Source organism: Mirounga angustirostris, unplaced genomic scaffold (assembly GCF_029215605.1).
Source record: "Mirounga angustirostris isolate CCGP_5_RB_7025 unplaced genomic scaffold, mMirAng1.0.hap1 SCAF_17, whole genome shotgun sequence".
Taxonomy (NCBI): Eukaryota; Metazoa; Chordata; class Mammalia; order Carnivora; family Phocidae; genus Mirounga; species Mirounga angustirostris.
In genome coordinates, this window is record NW_026991725.1 from 10,497,941 (window position 1) to 10,519,495 (window position 21,555).

The 21,555-nt window shown below is 38.7% G+C and overlaps 1 protein-coding gene across 20 annotated transcripts in view; it reads left to right on the forward strand.

The window, feature by feature from the left end:
* The window catches only part of ACACA (acetyl-CoA carboxylase alpha), a 283,601-nt gene that overhangs the window by 92,065 nt on the left and 169,981 nt on the right, over positions 1–21,555 (forward strand). For all 20 annotated transcript variants that reach the window (XM_064582783.1, XM_064582786.1, XM_064582785.1 and 17 more), the window contains 6 exons: positions 6,795–6,904; positions 7,715–7,796; positions 8,753–8,851; positions 10,326–10,432; positions 14,242–14,352; positions 19,894–20,103. In XM_064582783.1, coding sequence (XP_064438853.1) covers positions 6,795–6,904; positions 7,715–7,796; positions 8,753–8,851; positions 10,326–10,432; positions 14,242–14,352; positions 19,894–20,103 — 719 coding nt within the window. The remainder of the gene's footprint in view (positions 1–6,794; positions 6,905–7,714; positions 7,797–8,752; positions 8,852–10,325; positions 10,433–14,241; positions 14,353–19,893; positions 20,104–21,555) is intronic.

Genomic DNA, 21,555 nt, shown 5'->3' on the forward strand with positions numbered 1-21,555 from the left:
CTCTATTGAGACAATGATGTTAAGACTATTCTTAAGGAGTAGGGATTATTATCTTATTTAGAAACATAAGATACCATTTTATTGGAAAGCATGTTATTATGTAAAATCATTTAGTTTGACCCTTTAACATCTCTGAACCACAATTTTTGTATCTGTAAAAGGAAGATGATAATGTCTAATATACTGGATACTTATAAAGATGAAATTGTCTGTGATAAACATAAAACTACCTTGCATGATTTCTTTTTCCTCATCTATTTCCTACTAATTTATTTATTTACTCAGTGAACACGGAGACCCATAGTTGAATAAAATGTGATCTTGCTCTAGGAAACAAATAATTTCAATACAGTGAGGTAAGTGTTATAATACAAATATGCACAGGGTACTGTGAGAACACAGAGCTGAGGCATCTTACCTCTAACCCCTGCTCTTGATAGCAGGGTTAAGAGAATGCTCTCTAAAAGAAGTTACGCCTAGCCAAGAATGAGCAAGGATTAGTGAAGCAGTCAATATGACATTCCAGGCAGGGCGTTCCAGGTAGAAAAGAACAGTCTATGCAAATGTATGAAGGCATGACACAATGGTTTGCTGGAACCTACAAGTATACTTGTTAAAGTTTAAGATGTGAGCTAATATTTCTCAAGGAGGGCGTTGATTTTTTTTTTTTTTTTAAGATTTTATTTATTTGAGACAGAGAGAATGACAGACAGCATGAGAGGGAAGAGGGTCAGAAGGAGAAGCAGACTCTGCTGAGCAGGGAGCCCCATGCGGGACTCGATCCTGGGACTCCAGGATCATGACCTGAGCTGGAGGCAGTTGCTTAACCAACTGAGCCACCCAGGTGCCTGAGGGCGTTGATTTTTATCCTCAGGAGCATAGACTTTATTTTTTTAGGGGTGTGTGTGTGTGTGTGTGTTGGACATTAAAGGATTGGCATTTTAAATGGATTAGTTGTTGTTTTTAACAATTCAAAAGTCGAAGAGTATAATGAATCCCTTCTTATTTACCTATCATCCAGCATCATCTGTTATCAACTCATGGTCAATCTTGTTTCATCTTTACTTTCACCTCCTCCCCACTCCACACATAATTTCTGAAACAAATCCTAGATATATTATTTCATCTGTAAGTATTTCAGTGTGTATCTCTCTCTCTTTTTTTAAAGATTTTATTTATTTATTTGAGAGAGAGAATGAGAGAGAGAGAGCGCATGAGAGGGGGGAGGGTCAGAGGGAGAAGCAGACCCCCCACTGAGCAAGGAGCCTGACCTGAGACTCCATCCCGGGACTCCAGGATCATGACCTGAGCCAAAGGCAGTCGCTTAACCAGCTGAGCCACCCAGGCGCCCCTCAGTGTGTATCTCTTAAAGGTACTTTTTCTTTTCTTGAAACGTAAGCAGTTAGATGGACAATTCAGATAGCATCTTGGAAGATCCATTTGTGGAAGGCAGTACTACAGAACATGATGAGGCTGAGAAGAGAGAAGAAAGGGATGGTTTAGAGGCTTAGGAGGTAAAATTAGCAAGATTTGGTGATAGAGGGAAGAGTTGATGATTACTGTTAGGTTTCTAATTTGGTTGACGAGGCAGATGCCAGTATCATCAACAAGGGCAAAATAATAACGTAGCCAGAAGAGGAAGGTTCTTTGTGGGGGTAGACAAATGAGATTTGGGTACTTCTGTATAAGCAAATCCTACAAATCCTGTAAAAAGTTGGATATATCCTTCCAGAATTTAGAAATAATGAGAGCTGGAGACTAAGAGTCTACATTATCAGCAAACATATAGTAGTTAACACTACCCCCAAGCTCAAAGAACAGATAGAAAATGAAAAGAAGAGGGCTAAGGGTGAATTTTATAGACGAGTAAAATTTTAGGGATAGACTCAGGAAGATCGGCCCATAAACAGTGCTGAGAAAAGATGACTGGAGACAGAAGAAACAGAAGAGAGGAAAAGAATTTCCATAAGGAAGGGCCAAATGAGTCGGCAATCCAATGAAGTAGGAATAGAACCTGTCCAGTAATTAGGAAATCATGGTAGCGTTTGCAAGAATAGTTTCAGTGGAACAATATGAATGTGCAGATAATAGAGGACGTTAAGGAATGAATGGGAAGTGACATGGAGATAGCCAATATAGACAGATTTTTTTTAAAGAATTTTGAATGAGAAGGGAAGAAGAAAAGGTAGTAACTCAAGTGAAATCCAGGGTTAGGGAGGATTTTTATTTTTAAGAGTGAAAGAGACTTGGGAATGTTTGTAGTTCAAGAGGAAGGAACCAAAGAAGGAAAGGAGTGGAAGTGCATAGGGACCTGGAGGAGGTAGAAGGGGATGTGGTCTAGAGCACAAGTGGACAAAAATAAGCATATTCCCTGGTATTTATTCTGAGGAACAAAAAAATCAGTAGTGGGGGGCGCCTGGGTGGCTCAGTCATTAAGCGTCTGCCTTCGGCTTGGGTCGTGATCCCAGGGCCCTGGGATCGAGCCCCGCATCAGGCTCCCTGCTCGGCGGGAAGCCCGCTTCTCCCTCTCCCACTCCCCCTGCTTGTGTTCCCTCTCTCGCTGTGTCTCTCTCTGTCAAATAAATAAAATCTTTAAAAAAAAAATCAGTAATGGGGCAGATGTATTCATACAAAGATATATTTTCATTATAGGGTTACTTAAAATAATGAGAAACTGGGACGCCTGGGTGGCTCAGTCGGTTAAGCATCTGCCTTTGGCTCAGATCATGATCCCAGGGTCCTGGGATCGAGTCCCGCATTGGGCTCCCTGCTCAGCGGGGAGCCTGCTTCTCCCTCTGCCTGCCGCTCCCACTGCTTGTGCGTGCTCTCTCTGACAAATAAATAAGATCTTTAAAAAAAAAAGAGAAACTGGGGGAGTAACTTAAGTGTCCAACATGAGTGGATTAGTTACATAAAATGTGCACCAATTCTGTGAAGTACCATGCAGACATTAAAAAATAATGTTGTGGAATAACATTTGTTGGTCTAAAATGCAGTCTAATAAATTGCTACATTATTTATCTATTTTTGTGTAACAATATTACCATAAACTTGGTAGCTTAAAGCAAGTCATTAGTTCACAGTTTCTGTAGGTCAGAATGTGGCTTAGCTGGGTCTTCTGCTTCAGGTATCATAAGACTGCAATCAGTTGTCACCTGGATCTGCAGTCTTATCTGAGGCTTGACTTGGGATGGACCTACTTTCAAACTCAGGTGCTTGTTGGCAGCTTTCAGTTTTCTATGGGCTGTTAGACTGAGGGCCTGAATGTTTAGCTGGTTATTGGCAAAAAAAAACTACCCTTGACTCCTTGTCATGTGGGCCATCCCAAAATGACTGCCTGCTACGTCAAAGCCAGCAAGGGAGAGTCTTCTAGTAAGATCGGTTACTTTCTTATGTAATGTTATAGAAGTGACAGCTCCCTGTCCTTGCCATATTCTCTTGGCTAGAAGCAAGTCACAGATCTGCTCACACCCAAGGAGAGGGGGATTCCTTAAGGTATGAAGACCTGGAAACTGGGATCATGGGAACAGACAATGTGTCTGTCCATCACTGTTGCAAAGAAAAAAGTTAGCTATAGGGTGACATAATAATAGGGAATAAATACATTGCATATAGTCAGAAAAACAAAGGTATAATGGCATATACCAACAGCAATACTAGTTGTCTTTCAGGGTGGTATTTTGGGGTGTTTTTATTTCTGTTTCTGCTTTTTCTAACTTTTTTACAAAGAGTTTATACAATTTTACGATTTCTTTAAAAGTTATTTGAAAAGTAGAACTTCAGGAGGATTATAATACTAGTGGTATTGAATTAAGGAATTAGTATTTTGGATGATTTTTCCTTTTTTCTAACTTTTCTATTATGTTAATTATTTTAGTACCTTTCCTGAATATAATTTATGTGCCATAAAAAGTTCACAGTTCTATGAGTTTTAGTAAACTTGTACCACTGTGCAGTCACATAGGAATCCAGTGTAAAACACAAATTACTTTTGTAATTTAAAAGATTATGAAGAAGGCGGCTTATGGAAGAGTTGGTTATACACATGAGGAGAGGACTTTATCCTCTGAGACCTGGAGTGGGGCGGGGGGGAGCAGGCATACTTGACAGGTTAAATGAGGTGGTAATAATCAACCCAGGTGCATATTTTTATGTTATGCTCATTATTGGGAAAGTTGGAGATGTGGATGATTAGTGTAATCTGTGGTAAAGAACCAAGGATTCTCTTTTGAGGGAAGTTTTGTTCATTTGTGAGTATTCTTTAGCATATCTGGTGGTAATTATGGCAACTGTGGGAACCAGGAGACGATGAAGAAGTCCAAGCTGTGTGAATAAGATGTGCTTTCTTCTTCTATTTACCAGGGCTTCCCTTAAGGGTCTACAATCATGAGAATAGAAAACTGATAGGTGTGGAACTCTGAACCGTTGTTGGTTGTTGACCACAGTACCTTTGTAGACTGTGTTTGTGTGCATGTGCATGTGTGATGTAGGTCAGCAATTAATGTAACTTTTTTTTTCTGTACCCAGGGCTACAGAACTTCAGAAAAGACTAAACCACAGTAGAAAAGTTAGATGGATTTGACTATATAAAAATTTTTATTTAGCAAATAAAAAAAAGAAAAGTTAAAGACAAATAGTAATCTGGAAAAACATTTTGCAGCAAAGAGTGTGTACCTATAATAGAGAAAATGACACCCTTTAGTAGAAAACGAACCAAGAACATGAACTAGGTAGTTAATAAAAGAATGAAAAAGGAACAATAAACACATGAGAAGAAATTTGATACTAATGGTAATCAAAGAAATGCAAACCAAAACAGTAGTCGATTGGGATTTTTTAGTTTATAAGACTGGTAAAATTTAAAAGAGTGATAAGGGGCACCTGGGTGGCTCAGTCAGTTAAGCGTCTGCCTTGGGCTCAGGTCGTGATCCCAGGAGCCTGGATCGAGCCCCGCGTCGGGCTCCCTGCTCAGTGGGGAGCCTGCTTCTCCCTCTCCCTCTCCCTCTGCCCGCTCTTGCTCTCTCTTGCTCACTCTCTCAAATAAATAAATAAAATCTTAAAAAAAATAAATGAGTGATAATATCTAATTTAGATTAGAGTACAGATAATTTGTCATCCATGTTGCTGATGAGAGTCTAATGTGATTCAATCTTTGAAAATGTGGAAACCTTATCGCTTCTTGGCCTTTTGGCTAAGATCAAGTGAAAATGTGGAAACCTTTTTTTTTTTTTAAGATTCTTATTTATTTATTTGACAGAGAGACCCAGCGATAGCAGGAATACAGGCAGGGGGAGTGGGAGAGGGAGAAGCAGGCTTCCCGTGGAGCAGGGAGCCCGATGTGGGGCTCGATCCCAGGACCCCCGGGATCATGACCTGAGCTGAAGGCAGACGCTTAACGACTGAGCCACCCAGGTGCCCCCGGTGGAAACCTTTTGACCTAGTACTTGTACTTCTAGGAATGTATCCTGTGGGTATAATTAGACAGTAGTACAAGGATATTCATCATTGCATTATTTTAATATTTTCCAAATTATTAATGACCCATATGTCCAACAATAAGTTAGTGGTTAAATGAATTATGGACTATTGTGACATTATGGAATAGTAGACATCCATTGAAATATCAAGTATATATTAAATATATCTAAAATGTTAAATATATATATTATCAAGTATACCTTTTTTGTCATGTATGGGAAGATACCCACAATATATTGTTAGACTGGTTAACAGTTTTTGGTTTCTAGTACAACAAAGCATGAACTGATTATCTTTGAGGGGTGGGAGAATGAGTGATTTTAGCTGTTAAAAAATAGCATTACATCCTGATATATTACCTTTTTTTTTTTTTTTGTAATTAACATGCTCTCCCTTTTATTGTCAAAGAGAACAATAAACCTGTCTTTCTTTTGAACAAACTTTAGGCCTTTGTATCTTACTTTGAAATTTTTTTTTAGAAGGACATGAAACCTTTAAAAATTAAGAACAAGGTAGAAGAAGCATTAATAAATATGGTAGAGATGGACCTTGAGCAAGTTACTTGACTGCTCCAAGCCAATTTCCTGTAAACTAGGTGCCAATAATACCTGTCACTTGTAGGAATTTTGAGTATTACATAATATATGTAAACTGCTTAGTATAGTCACTGTGCCCTTAGCTGCTCTTCTACAGTTGCTGCCAGAATAGGAAGAGAGAGACATCAGGGGACCCTGGGCAAAAAAAATGTAGGGAGCAAAAGAAGGTATCTTTTAAAAGTGTCTTTCAAATATGCAGTATCTCCAACATTCCAGATAAACTCTCTTCAAGTACTTGGTAGATGCCTGTAACTGACCTTTCCTGTTCAGCCAGTCTGCAAGCCCTTCAGGATCTCCCCTCCCTTCCCAGTTTGTCCTGGCTCTGCACCAGTAAAAGGGCTTTCTCAGAGTACAGTGCAAGTTGACGATAAAGACTGTCAGGACTAAAACTTTTTATCAGACTAGAATAATTGTACAGGGGCCTCTAAGTGCCATCCTCGATACAGACATCTTAAAGACCTTTCTAAAAGGTTACATAATGAAATGTTTGAGAACTGTTGTTTTAGTATAAGAGCTTCCTAAATATGAGATTAGCACATGTTAGTGCCTGTGACTTCATAAAGTCAGAGCCTCTAACTAAATGGTCCTGGGACTTACCCCATTAACACAGTTTGTCCTGTCGTCACCTGTGATGGTATCTGTCCTTTACAGAGTTTTGCTCTGCTGTTATATTTCTGAAAATAAAGCATGTCTTCTCTATTAATTTGCTTGCATTTTCAGAATACATTAAGATGGCAGATCACTATGTGCCAGTGCCAGGAGGACCAAACAACAACAACTATGCAAATGTGGAATTAATTCTTGATATTGCAAAAAGGATTCCAGTACAAGTAAGAGATGCCAGTGTGTCCTTTCAAACCAGATTTAGCCATTTGACTGTTAGATGCAAGGGGCTATCCAGAGAAGAAGTTTAAATTTTATATAAAGCATCTTTGTTGAAAGTTTGATAAAAGCTTTTTTATACGGGATATAGCAGATTAGGAAAAGAAAGATGGAAAAAAATGAATGAGTCAAAAATAAAGTAAACATAATACAAACAGAAGGTTTGTAACGGTCTTTCAGAGATTATTTATGTTATCCATTTTACCTTCAAACTATTTCAAGTAAGTAAAAGCTCCTGATTCCAATGGAATATTCTTACCTCAGAATATGGTGGTGTAGAAGCAGATTATTTCTTCCCTATTATATTGTGTTAGGAAATTTAGTGTAAATGTCCTTAAGCCCAGAGAGAAAAAAACTAGAGATTTATATGGCAGTATAACCACTAGATATAAATGTGGAGTTGGGTGACCAAAGTAATTGAATCTGTGAAAGAAAACCAGTATTTCTAGAAAGGGCTCTATAGAGTCTAGTGGAAAGGCTATGAATTGAGTTTCCTAAAGAGCAGCAAGACTAGCTGGATCTTAATATCAACTTCAACTTGGTTTTGACCTCTTCAGAGGTTTTGCCACAGTGGACTGCTTATTCTTGTTCTGTAAAAAGTTTGCCAAGAATCAAGCACAGAAGCTGAATTAAGCGTTCAGCTCTTGTGGAGTCATTGTACCTCATGGAGTAGGGTCAGTCTTGGTAGAGAGTAATACAGTTGATCATGTATTTTTTTAGTATGAATTTTAAGAACAAATCATTATCTTCCCTTATAGGCAGTGTGGGCTGGCTGGGGTCATGCTTCTGAGAATCCCAAACTCCCAGAACTTCTTTTGAAAAATGGCATCGCCTTCATGGGTAAGGCTTTCTGACATACTCTTCCTGTCTTTCTGGTTCTCCCTGTCAGTTTTGCCTGTATTCCAATCTATATTCTGCTTTTCTTCTGTTTAACATGCACTGGGCTCTTATTCTTCCTCAATTAGCAACTCCCAGAGTAATCCTCTTCATTCCTTTTTCCTTTTTTTCTCTTCCTTATTTCTTTCATCCTACTTATCTTTCTTCATCTTGTCTTTTCTGTCCCCAGGTTCTTTTCCATGAGATATGGAGAAGGCTCTGATTTCTAAAACACTGGCCTTTTAAAACTTTGCCATTAATTTTAAGAAAATATATGGAGAAAGGACCTCTTTTTATATAGCAGAACTAATTGAGTATTAGGATACCCTAGCACTGTGCCCTTAAATATGAATCAGCACCTTCACATTTAACTATATAGGTTATATTCTTGCAAGTGAGTGCTGTTTCTTCTGACTTTCCTGCTCTCCTATAGCAGAGAGAGAAATCAAGAGTATATGGCTCAAAGTGTTTCTGTCTCTGTCTCAGAGACCTTCCACAATGATGACTATGTTTTGTAAACCCTATTAAAGATAAATCTTCCTTTTGGATTCCCCTAAGACCAAGGAGGGCATATTTCAGACTTGAACCCCAAACTTTTTAGTCCTTATTTTAGGATTCGTTAAAAAGAAAAAAAAAAAAGACTTTGATAATCTGGTCAAGTTGGATCATGAACAATGATAAAATCTGTTAGATTTGTTAGGAATTTAATTCAGTATATATACTGAACTCTGTATGCTAAGAGCTTACTACATTTGGTTGAGTCATAACATAGTAATTCCCCTAATCAAGTTCATGATCTCCATGATATGTAATATAGGGAGAGATAAGACAAATACAAAAATAATTATATAGAAGACAAAACTCTGTGTGACAGAAATGAGGCCAAAATGTTACAGTCAGGGTTCTTCTCTTGTTTTTAGGTCCTCCAAGCCAGGCCATGTGGGCTTTGGGGGATAAGATTGCATCTTCCATAGTGGCTCAAACTGCAGGTATCCCAACTCTTCCCTGGAGTGGCAGTGGTAAGAAAATACTTCTTGTTTGTATTTTGAAGTGCAGAAAAGCTCAGTAGGTATTTGGGACTGTGGCCTAGGTGTTAAGTTTATTTAAAATGTATTGGGTGATGGGCATTAAGGAGGGCATGTGATGTGATGAGCACTGGGTGTTATATGCAACTGATAAATTATCGAACACTACATCTGAAACTAATGATGTACTATTTGTTGGCTAATTGAATTTAAATTAAAAAAGGAAAAAAATGTATTCGGATATGTGATAAGAAATAGAATCGAGGTTGATTTATGCTATCTTGTATTTCCTAGCTTAATTAATACACCTGTGATTTTATCATGTCTTAGGAATATAAATTTTGTACCAGGTGCACAGATGCTAAACTGTGATTTAAGTGATCTAGGGACTTAATTTGAATTTGGAGAAACTCTAGGAAAACTCATATGGTTCTGTAGATTGGGATCTGCTCTGGGTAGGCTAGAATCTTTGTCAGAGATGGACTTTGGCGGAATTAGGCCTTTGAACCTGCCTGGCAGGTGACCTGGATCACTAAGAAAAACCTAAAAACCCACTTATTCACATATTTGCCTGCCAGTGTTTTCTTAATGTCAGCCCACTATCTATTGATGATTTGCTTTGCCTGTTCAATACCATTCAACCTCTCCTTTGCCCTTGATGCAGAAAATGAGGGCAATAGTCAATCTTTCTTCCAGGCATACAGAAGAATACAATTTTTCTTAAAATGATTTATACTTGACTAATCCCTTAAAGAGTGCTGTGTGAATCATTGTAGCTGATAACAATATGAACTTGCCTTTTTTAGTACTCCAGCACAGGGAGCAGACATACTCTAAAACCTTTTTTAAATGGGAATGACCATTGTCTTGAGGCTGAACAGATTTGAACTCTTGTTATTCTGGCTCTACAGGGGGATTGCAATATCCTCTCCAGACCTGCTGGGTCAAACAGTTTAAAATAAAAGGTTGAATTTGTTCTTGTTTGAATGGAGAGACTATAGCATTCCCCTTGTGGCTGAGTACAGGGACATTCAGGGAACATGGAATCATGACTCTGCTGAGGCCTATAAAACCGCCATTTCCATTTCTAAGGGCTCATAAAGATTGAATTATTTCCCAGACCTCTGGCCCTGGTGCAGGCCTGAACACACAAATCGAAGGTATTTTGCCTGCTGAGTTGCTGTGAAAAGTCTGACTTTTTTTGTGTGTGTGTCTTGTATGTCCTTGCATTTTTATAAGTTTCCTCCCTATTAGCTCTCCTGACTTCTTCCAGGGTGAGAACCCGAGTTGCCAGCTCCTGCTAGAGCTAAATATCGTTAACCCCAAGGACTGATGAGGTTTTTATGCCATCGTTCTTTCTCACATTTATTTTGGATAAATATTAGAGCATTTTAAAGAAGGAATAGCAGAAAACTGACAAGAACAGAAGCTTTTTTAGCAGCTTTTAAGTCACTGTTATCTATTACAGGTCTTCATGTGGACTGGCATGAAAATGATTTTTCAAAACGTATCTTAAATGTTCCCCAGGAATTATATGAAAAAGGTTATGTGAAGGATGTGGATGATGGGCTGAAGGTAGGTTACGAACTCTAGGGAGTGATGTCTTTCAACTGACCAGTTAGAGTCACAAAGTAATTTGTAGCCTGGTTCATGATATACACCCATGATGGCATTGGGGTTGTAAGAACCGGAGATACAGTTTATAGAGTAAGGAAGTGACCTAGATTTAACAAAAACAATTTAAATTTGTTTTGAAGCAAGCTGCTCACCTGGACAGAACATTTCTTAGGTGGCTAAATCAGAGCTTTTAGGGAGTACCGATTCTGCTCTCTACCACCTGTTAGTGTGTGTATGAGGTGGCAGCGGTAGGGGACAGAGCGACACACAACACACATTTGCCCCTGCTTGAATTCAAAACTAAGAAGCCAGGCAGACAGAGAAATGTCAGCTTTATTTCAAATGGAGATGTTGGTGAAAATGGCTTCAGTGTGTAAACTGAACGCCCGAGTTCAACATGCTTACTCACTGGGTACTTGCAGTGCTGAGTAACCACAGACTTTCCTCTGCAGAGACAGAGCTTTTTACCATTCAGCTTCTTGTATCACTGAGAGCTGACTAAGAGCATATGTTTTGTGCAGTGGGCTGATTCCAAAGGGCAAGAGGCTGAGCTCTGCATGCTCAGTTCCTCCTTCCAAACTGACCAATCACACCATTCACTCTTTTTTCCTTGGGGAGGGGTGAGGGAGGGAGCCAAGAGAGGCTGAAGGTGTCTAATTACTGTCCATTCTTGTAGAAACAGGAACCCAAGCAAAAGGAGATCCTTTCTCCCAACAGTGCCTTTTCTTTCTTTTATAGTTCTCCCCATTTTGTTCCCCTTTCACTTTTTAAATAGTTGGAAGTGTCAGTTATGCTTCCAAGTAGATGATGAAAGAGGCTATTTTAGAAAAACACACTACTTGTGTTTGACTTTGTATGTTATAAATTCAAGAGGGATGCTGAAAGCTCAACTAATTTTGCTCTTTTGTTTGCATTTCAAGTTAAGCCTCTCATAATCTCCTGAATAATTATTTCTAATTGAATTGCAAACACTATACTCTATTTGCTGTAACTTGCAAAAGAGTAGAAGCCCTTTGTAAGGAACTAGCTATTTTGCTTATCAATTGAAATTCCTTTTTTTTTCCTGATCATAATTTTAAATGTAAAAATTTCTGGTAGAAAATTTGGAAGGCCAGAAAAGAGATGATGGTAAAACCACCCATAAACCCACCATCCAGAGATAGATACATGTTCATAACACATTCATACATCTTATTTCAGCCTTTTTTGATTCATAGTATATATTATTATCATGTAGTGATCATCTTTATTAATAGATTCTCATAATTATGATAAGTATAAAATTAGGGTCTTACTGTATATATATATATATATATATAGTAGTATATGTACTGCTAGTATATATACTTAGTAATCCTAGTTTCTTTTCCTGTTTTTTATTATGTATAGGCATTTTCCTCATGACATTAAAATTCTTCTAAAATATTCTAAAAAGGGGCATCTGGGTGGCTCAGTTGGTTGGGCGTCTGCCTTCGGCTCAGGTCATGATCCTAGGGTCCTGGGATCAAGGCCTACATCAGGCTTCCTGCTCAGTGGAGAGCCCGCTTCTCCCTCTCCCCCTGCTCGTGCTCTTTCTCTCTCTCTCTCTCTCTCTCTCTCTCTCTCACTCTCTCACTCTTTCTCTCAAATAAATAAATAAAATCTTTAAAAAAAAATTCTGAATGGATGACCTGTGCCTAGAGCCTTCATATCTTTTTACACAAGGCCTACCTTCTTACTGCCATCATGTGGACCACCCTATTTTTTTTTTTTTAAAGATTTTATTTATTTATTTGACAGAGACACAGCGAGAGAGGGAACACAAGCAGGGGAGTAGGAGAGGGAGAAGCAGGTTTTCCGCGGAGCAGGGAGCCTGATATGGGGCTTGATCCCAGGACCCTGGGATCATGACCTGAGCCGAAGGCAGATGCTTAACAACTGAGCCACCCAGGGACCCCTACCCTATATATTTTTTTAAGTCTTTTTCACATTTGTGGCTGATTCTTTGGTACTTAACACTCAGTGATAGCTCTTTCTTTAATAACATTATTTCATCAGGCTACCTCCGTTTATAAGCATAGAAGTGAATAGAGGTAAGAGAATTTTAGAAGAGATGGAACTGTACTTAATCGACTAATTCAACATCTGAAATGCTCTTCTTTCTGTTGGTACATGTTTAGATATTGTTATAATGGAAACCGTAAATCACTGGAATGTTTTAACAAAGGAATGACTTAGTTATTCTAAATTTTGGTTAACTTTTCCCCACTTTACTTTTTGCCATAACAATACAATCTGGACATCTTCTGTATTGTTACATGTAAAAGTCACCTCATCCCTTTTAATACTTGCACAGTATTCTAATAGATGGACATATCTTGATTTAACTAGCTCCATCCTTAACAGATATATGATAATTTCCAGAAAGTTTTAGGATTGTTACCTGATCATTATTAAATTCTATAAATGCAAAAACCGCATTTAGAGTATGTGTTGAAAATTAGTGTTCTAATTTTTTTTTAATATTTTAGTGTCTTGTTATTTTTATCTTTTATGAAAAGTTGAGTGAGAAAATAATTTCTGGATACACGGGAGTTCTGATTTGTTGAATCTTATACGTTGTCAGAAGCTGTACTGGGACCATCAGCATTTTATTAAGTGAACTACTTACACCTTTTTTAAAAATAAAAATTAGAGGTAATACATGAATACCTACATACTATAATTCCAATAATAGAGAAATAAATATAGTAAAAAGTAGAAGTATATCTACCCATCTTCCTTTTAGAAATCACCACTGATGTATATTCTAGACTTTTTTTTTTTTTTTTAAAGATTTTATTTATTTATTTGACAGAGACAGAGATAGCGAGAGCAGGAACACAAGCCCCGGGAGTGGGAGAGGGAGAGCAGGCTTCCCGCCAAGGAGGGAACCCGATGTGGGACTCGATCCCAGGACCCTGGGATCATGACCTGAGCCGAAGGCAGACGCTTAACGACTGAGCCACCCAGGCGCCCTAGACTTTTTTTTTATACCCTGATATGTGGGTGTATGAATGCATACATAATCATATATAAATACATAAGTTTTTTAAAAGATTTTATTTATTTGAGAGAGAGAGAGCGCAAATGGGGGGAGGAGCAAAAGGAGAGGAACAAGCAAACTCCATGCTCAGCGGGGAGCCTGATATGGGGGCTTGATCCCATGACCCTGAGATCATGACCTGAGCCAAAATCAAGAGTTGGATGTTTAACTGACTGAGCCACCCAGGTGCCCCATAAACATATAGTTTTATTTTGTTTTTGATGTATATGGGATTATTTTAGGTTGAACCATATGAAAATGCCAGTATTCAACAATTTTTTTTTTTAACCTACAAAAAAAGGGCACTTTCTTTTTGTTCAACCTAATGCTACAAATACTGTTACTACTTTTTTTTTTTTCACCTATGTTACTACTTTTCTTTTTCACCTATGTCTTCAGGACCTTTCTATTTTACTACTTTCGGACCTACCAAAAACAGCATTTTTTTTTAAGATTTTATTTATTTTTATTTAGAGAGCGAAAGAGAGAATTTGAGCAGGAGGAGGGGCAGAGGGAAAGGGAGAGAGAGAATCCCAAGCAGAGTCCATGCCCGACATGGGGCTCAAGATATGACCTGAGCCAAAATCAAGAGTCAGTTACCCAGGTTCCCCCAATGACAGCATTCTTAAAGGGAGAAGGTGCCAGTTTTCTCCTTCCCTGTTAATACTACTCTTATTTCCATTTTTCTCTTTTTTTCTTGAAGGCAGCGGAGGAAGTTGGATATCCAGTAATGATCAAGGCCTCAGAAGGAGGAGGAGGGAAAGGAATCAGAAAAGTCAACAATGCAGATGACTTTCCTAACCTTTTCAGACAGGTAGAATACAAGTTGTTTTTGTTTGTTTGAATTTACATGTATGTCAGAGATATATCAGAGATACATGATATAACTCACAGTATATATATAAACTGTTACGTTGTACACCAAAAACTAATATAATGTTGTATATCAATTATACCTCAATAAAATAGAAGATAATAAGTCATCATATAATTTGGATGTCCAGAAAATATTTAATTTTCTCTGTAAGTACTCTAGTCTTTCTCTCTAGCTCCTACCTCCTTATTAGCAATGTCCAGTTCAGTGTAAGGTTTTATTCCCTAAGATAACTCAAACAATAGTTACTCACTCTATGTAAAAGTGCTCAGTTTCTCAGATAGCTCTTCCCTGTATGGTGCATGTGGAAGAGACGCTAGTAAAAGATTGTGCAAAGTAAGATTTTGCCTTTCTACCTTTTTGTGTCCCTCTTCTGCTGTCACTGCAAAGTATGCGGTTAACTCTTATTCTGGTTGCTCTTGGCTTGGCCAGACTCAGGCTCTCTGATTGAGTTTATCTTACTTTAGTTCAAATTGGCTGCAGGCTCCTGAGTTTTTGCTGTGTGTACCAACTACCGGGCCAGCTCTGCAGTCTACACCCTAGTCTGTGCTGCCTGGCCACCACACGCAGACACCCTATGGCAGGTTCACATTCTATAACTGGGGATGGTTAGGAAAGCTAAACCTCAAATCTCTGTCTGTCTAACCCTCTGGTTTGCAGCCAAGTGGTGTAGCCATACTACAAGTTAGTTGTGGAGGCCAAAAAAATGATCTCTTTTCAGAATCTTAGATAATTGGTAGACAAAAGTCTCTTCTTTCCTGCCCTAGAGCTACCCTCACATACTTGACTCATACTTTTTTTCTCCTACCAGAAAAAGAGGAATCAGAAAAAGGAAAATTGGGACACATTCTGGCCTTTCACTCTCCTAGCTTCCCACTGTTCTTATTTTTCCCACCATTTTTACTTTGCACAATCTTTTACTAGTGTCTCTAGCCACCTTCTGTTTGCTCTCTTTTTTTTTTAAAACCATTCAACAGCAAACTGATAAAGGTGATAAAGGTGTTGTTTTGCTGCATTGTCCTATTTTGAATGTCAAAATTCAAATATTACCCTTCTTTTTCTTTATATTCCTTTTGTAGTTTATCTAATTTCATAGGTAGATCAATGCCTCATGGGGTCTAAAGAAAAGGTCTTTTGCTCTTAGAAGCAAAAGAAAAAGCATGTTAATTTTTTAAAAATACAAGTCCTTTAGATGTTTCAAAACTACTTATTACTGTGGAATCAAATAGTTGAAGAATCTAGAACACTAAGATTAGGAAGTTTTACGTGAAAGTCCTCAAGTTCCAATAATGATTAATTAAATAACAAACCAATCATCCCATTGAGAACAAACTAGAAAAGCTGGACAAATTTTTTTTTTAAATCTATTTTAAGGCATTAGAAACCTTTCAAGACAATAAAGAGTAATGGGGCTAAGGTATAAGAGAAGAAGGAAACCTGAGGAGGTGGCATTTGAGACCACTTTTTCCCTAGAGATATCTTCTGGTTTGAGAAGAAGGAGTTAAAAAGCTGATTGGAGTTTTCAACAGTTTTACAAGACTAAAAGGACAAAACTTAGCCTTTAGAGTTTGCTAAGGAGGATTCCCTGGGAAACCCTCCCACATTTTAGGTTGGGATCTTGAAGGGACTATACCTTAGGAGTAAAAATAAACTGGAAATAGACCAACCTTCACAGGGACTAAATCTCAGCTTCAAAATACTCAACCTTTGATTCAAGCAAGGGGTTCTAGGATTGCTAGTGTCACTAGCCACTAGAAAGAAGCAAATATAATAACATCCAGAACCTCAAATTATTTCTATTTATTTTTCAAATGAAGTTTCAAATAGCCATTTCAAAGTAAGCAAGCATATCAAATTACATGACTGAAAATCTAGAAAAATAAAAGTCAGTTTTAAAGGGACCCACAGAGAATTTAGGTAATGGATCTATCAGACAAGGATTTTAAAGTAACTATACTTAATGTATTCAAGGAAATTAAAGACAAGAATTTGGTTGGAAAACTGGAAACGATAAAGAAGAAACAAATTCTAGAACTGAAAATACAGTAACTAAAAATAAGAAGTCAATAGAGGAGTTTAATAGCATGTTAGATGCAGTTGAAGAGAGAATTAGTGACTGGAAGATAGAAGAAAATTCAGACCGAAGCCATGAAGAGACAAAAGGATGAAAAATACAGAAAAGAGCATGTAAGAGATTATTTGCAAAGATGAACATGATGACTCCTCCCATCTCTCTATACAGACCCCTATGATTTTTGCCTCTCTTCCCATCAAGAAAGACTGTCTTTTTTCCCCACTCTTTAAAGTTTGGCTAACCCTATGACTTGTTTTAGCCAAGAGAATGTAGCAGAAATGATTTATAAGTTCTGAAGTCTAAACCTCATTTCTGCCCTTGCCCTCTTGAATTGAGCCTCATACTGACAAGTGAAGAAACCAGTCTAGCCTTTTGGAGAAAGAGAGGCTGCATGATGTAGAGATGATTTGTCCCAGCTGAGACTTCCTAGATCTACATGCTGACAGCATCACATTTGAGACAAGCAAGTGAGATCCTATTAGACCATCCAACCCCAGTCAAGTTGCCAGATGACTACAGCTGCATGAGTAGCTCCTGCCAAGATCAGCAGAACTACCCACCTGTGCCCCACTCAAATTGCTATAAGCAAATAAAATAAAATGGTCGGTGTCCTAAGTTACTAAATTTTTGGTGGTTTGTTAGGCATCAGTGGGTAACTGCCACAGAAATTGCTACCCCAAAGGTGTGATGCTGCCACAACAAAAAAGTAAAATATGTGCACTGGCTTTAAGACTGGCTCATAGATGGAGGCCAAAAAAATGATGAGATTTTTCATGAAGGCTGGAGGAATGATGAACAGACTGTTAGTGGAGGCTGGATAGGCTGTGAGGGAATTAATAGTAGAGTCTGATAAAAAAAGGTTAACACATGTTTTATAATGACAAAACAATTGTCTGAGGTAACTTGAAAGACAGAGAATGTATTTAATGAACTCATGGACCTAGTTAAGGAAATCTCTAGACAAAGTGTTGAAAGCATCTGTTAAATCCTTCTGGTTACTTAATGCTAAGGAATTATAAGAGAGAGATGAGCTAATGAAGGTGTTTCAAGCTTGTTGAATTTGAAAATAGTTTCTCATTCCCAGTCTCTCCACCTGGCGAAAGATCTTCAAAGTGAAAAGTGACCTCAGGGTAAAGGCCAAGTAAAGAATACCTGTGAGATCCTTTAAGGCTTCAGACATATTTAAGACACGACCGGGTAGATTACCCTCTCAGTTAACAGGAAAGAGCTTCAAAGAATCTTAAAGGTGTTGTCCCACAGCAGCCTGATATGCCCAAAGTATAGAGATGTCTGTGCAGAAAAGTTACAGATCTTTTGGGGCAGGGAGTAAATCTCCCAGTGTGATTCATAGGAAACCCACAACATTTTCAAGAAAGTTGTACTGATGATTACACCAAAGGATCCAAAAGGGACAGAGGTAGTTCAGACTTCAAAGAGGCTTCTGTGTCTCTTCAACTTTCTATAAACAGGAAGCAGACTGAGAAAGCTATTCAGCTGTAAATATCAGTCATTTCCAATAAAAAAAGAGATTTGTCAGAGAACAGAGCTAGGAACCCAGAGGGCAGAGCTAAGAGCAGAGGAGAGCCATGGATTAGGAAAATCACTCCCAGGGAGCAGAACAAGGAGCCTAACAAAATTTCCCTGTCTCTAGAGTCAGGAAACCTGAGATGCAGAGTTGCTATGGAACAGTGACTGCTGTGTACTTCCCATCCTCTCTTCTTTGAACAGGAATATCTTTTACAGTTATCCTTTCCCCATCTCATCATTAAATATTGGGGGTGTTGGGGCAGATAACTTGTCTTTTTAGTTCCCAGATCGTTGGATCAAGAGAAACTGTACCTGAGGAGCTGCACCCAAGGAGTCTCATTCGCATCTGGACATGATTCATGAGAAAATGGACGTCAAGCCTGATGCCATGATTGGATGACTTTGGGGGTCTTGGGAGGGGGTGAGTCAATTTTGCATGTGGGAGGTATATGAATTATTGTGGCCAGAGGGCTGACCATAGTAGATTGTTTGCAGAGATGGCCGCAATAACTCCTCCCATCCTTGTATGTATATCCTTTTGCAATGTGATTGCCTTTCCTCTCATCAAGAGGTGGCATCTCTTTTCCCACCCCTTGAGTCTTAGCTGGCCCTGTGGCTTGCTTAAACCATTAGAATGTGGCAAAAGTGGTGTCGTGTAAATTCTAGAGCCTAGAGCTTGTGAAGTCTTGCAGCTTCTGCCCTTACCTTCTTGGAACACTGCATTGAAGAAGCCTGAGCTAGCCCTATTGGAGGATGAGAGTCCACATGCTATAGAGATGAGCTGTTCCAGTCAAGGCTCCCTGGACCTACCAGTCAACAGTCAACACAAGTCACCAGACATTTCAGTGAGACCATTCAGCCCCACTTGAACTACCAGATGATGATATGCACACAAGTGACCCCAGGCAAGACCAGAAGAAGAACTGCCCAGATGAGGACAGTATCATGAGCAAATAAAATGATTGATGTCCTAAGCAACCCACTGAGTCTTGGGGAGACTTGCTACATAGCAAAACAGCATAAAAGACATATGGGATATAGTGAAATGATCTAACATCTTGGGCTTTGAATCTCAGAGGAGGGAGAGAATGGAACAGAAGCAATATTTGATGACATCATGGAGCAGAAACAGTATTTGAAGAGATAACGGCTAAGAATTATCCTGAACTTATAAAAGATACCAAGCACAGATTTTAAAAAATAAAAAACTATGAGCCACACAGGATAAATACAGAGAAAACCACATCTAAGATTACCAGAGTAACTCTGCTACCTCGCCCCGCCCTAAAAAAAGAGAGAAAGAAAATCTTAAAGCAGCTGTAAAAGGTTACTTTCAGAGGAGTAACAATATGTTGATAGCTGACATCTCAGTAAAAGCAGTGGAAGCCAGGAAACGTTGGATGATCTTTAAAAGAGCTACAGGAAAACTACTGCCAATGTAGAACTCTATCTCCAGGGGCGGTGTGCCTCCACACTGAAGATCCAAGTCCTTCAACTACAACACTGTGACAGAATGCGAACCAGGAAGGCACCTCGTCTGGAGCAGGGTGTACATTTGGCTGTCTGCCGCTGATGGCCGTATTTCACCCTTTTGTGGGATGTGTGTGTGTCTTTTCAAACTATTTTGTTTTTCACTTTTGTAACACACTGGATGTTCCTGTGTTTCACAATCACCAAGTAATATCAGTTATATAACTAAGAATGCAGGATCTTAAAAATAGATGAGGGCATGAGCTATGTTTTATTCATTTCTGTATTCCTACTAATTCACGTGGTCCCTGACACTTCTAGGCATCTGCCTGTTGAAATTGAAGCAGCTTATCAGGATAGGAAAAATGCTTACTACTTAAGAATTTGTTTTATTTCCTTTTCTAATATAGGTTCAAGCTGAAGTCCCTGGATCTCCTATATTTGTGATGAGACTAGCCAAACAATCTCGTCATCTGGAGGTACAGATCTTAGCAGATCAATATGGCAATGCTATCTCTCTCTTTGGTCGTGACTGCTCTGTACAGCGCAGGCATCAGAAGATTATTGAGGAAGCACCTGCTGCTATCGCTACTCCAGCAGTATTTGAACATATGGAACAGGTGTGTATATGAAAAGCTGTAAGTTTTGTTTTCTTACACAGGACTACTACTCATTCAATTCATATACCAGTCTGAGAATACTGGAATTTCACACAGTGGTTCTAGATAATTTATAAGATTATATCCTTTTCCTAAAGGAAAAGTGATTCTACCATTCTCCCTCTAAACATTTCGGGCTCTCAATTAGTTAACGCTTTTGAAAAAAATTATTTAGTATACTATTTTGAGTAGGGATAAAGAAAAGAAATGTTTGGGGATTTTTAATCTTACTGTTTAACATTTTTTTTCAGATTTTATTTATTTAAGAGAGCGAAGGCTTGAGCAGGGGAAGGGGTAGGGAGAGGGACAAAGGGAGAAGCAGCCTCCCCACTGAGCAGGATTCTGGGATCATGACCCGAGCCAAAGGCAGACACCCAACGGAATGAGCCACCCAGGTGCCCCTAGAGGGAGAGAATCTTAAGCAGACTCAGCGCTGAGCACGGAACCCGACATGGGGCTCTCTCTCAGGACTGAGCCACCCCGGTGCCCCTGATTTTTTTTTTTTTTAATAAGCTCATGATAATCAGGTAGTTCCATTTTTTGAATCTTCAGATGTATTTATTGAAATCCATTATCTCTTAAAAGGTCCTCTACGCATCTCTAAAGTTTATATATTCTGTATTTTTGTGTAGAAAAGAATCTCTCAGCAGTCTTGCACTTGTAGTTTAAGGGTCTGAACATGGGCTTTTCTGGAATAGTGACTGGGTCATCTTATCGGAAATATGTTTTCCATCTCTTTTCTCCTGAATTTCAAATAAGCTAAATATATGGTCATCTGTGTTGGAAGTTTAATTTATACATTGTGTGAATTTATTAAGAATCATTTCTTTACCTGCTGTAAAAAAGAGGCCTCCAAAATTCAGTGGCTTTAATAAGGTATAAATTCTCTTTCTCATTCTCACCATCATTGCAAGATGAGTTAGTACCAGGGACCCAGATTTATTGCTGTGCCATTCACTAGGAATGGGGTCAGCAAACTACACCTTGTTAGCGAAATCCAAACTGCCAACTTTCTTTGTAAATAAAAAGTTATTGCATCACAGCCATGCTAATTTATTTATGTCTGATCTGGCTGCTTTATCACTGCAATGCCGGAGTTGTGTGGTGTGGCAGAAACTATATAGGCCACAAAGCTGAAAATAATTACTATCTGGTTCTTTAATGAAAATGTTTGCCAACCCTTGCTCTAAGGTGTTATTATCTTCATGATTAAAGGTTCCTCACAAGATGAGGTTCGTACTATAGCCTGTGGGAGGAGGCGAGAAAGGACTAGGAGGGCAAGCATATAAAAATGTGATCCAGAAGTTACCCATATTACTTCTGTTCATATCCCATTGGGCAAAATTCAGTTACACAGTCACACCTAGCTATAAGGGATGTTGGGAATTGTAGTCACTAACTGGGTGGCCATAT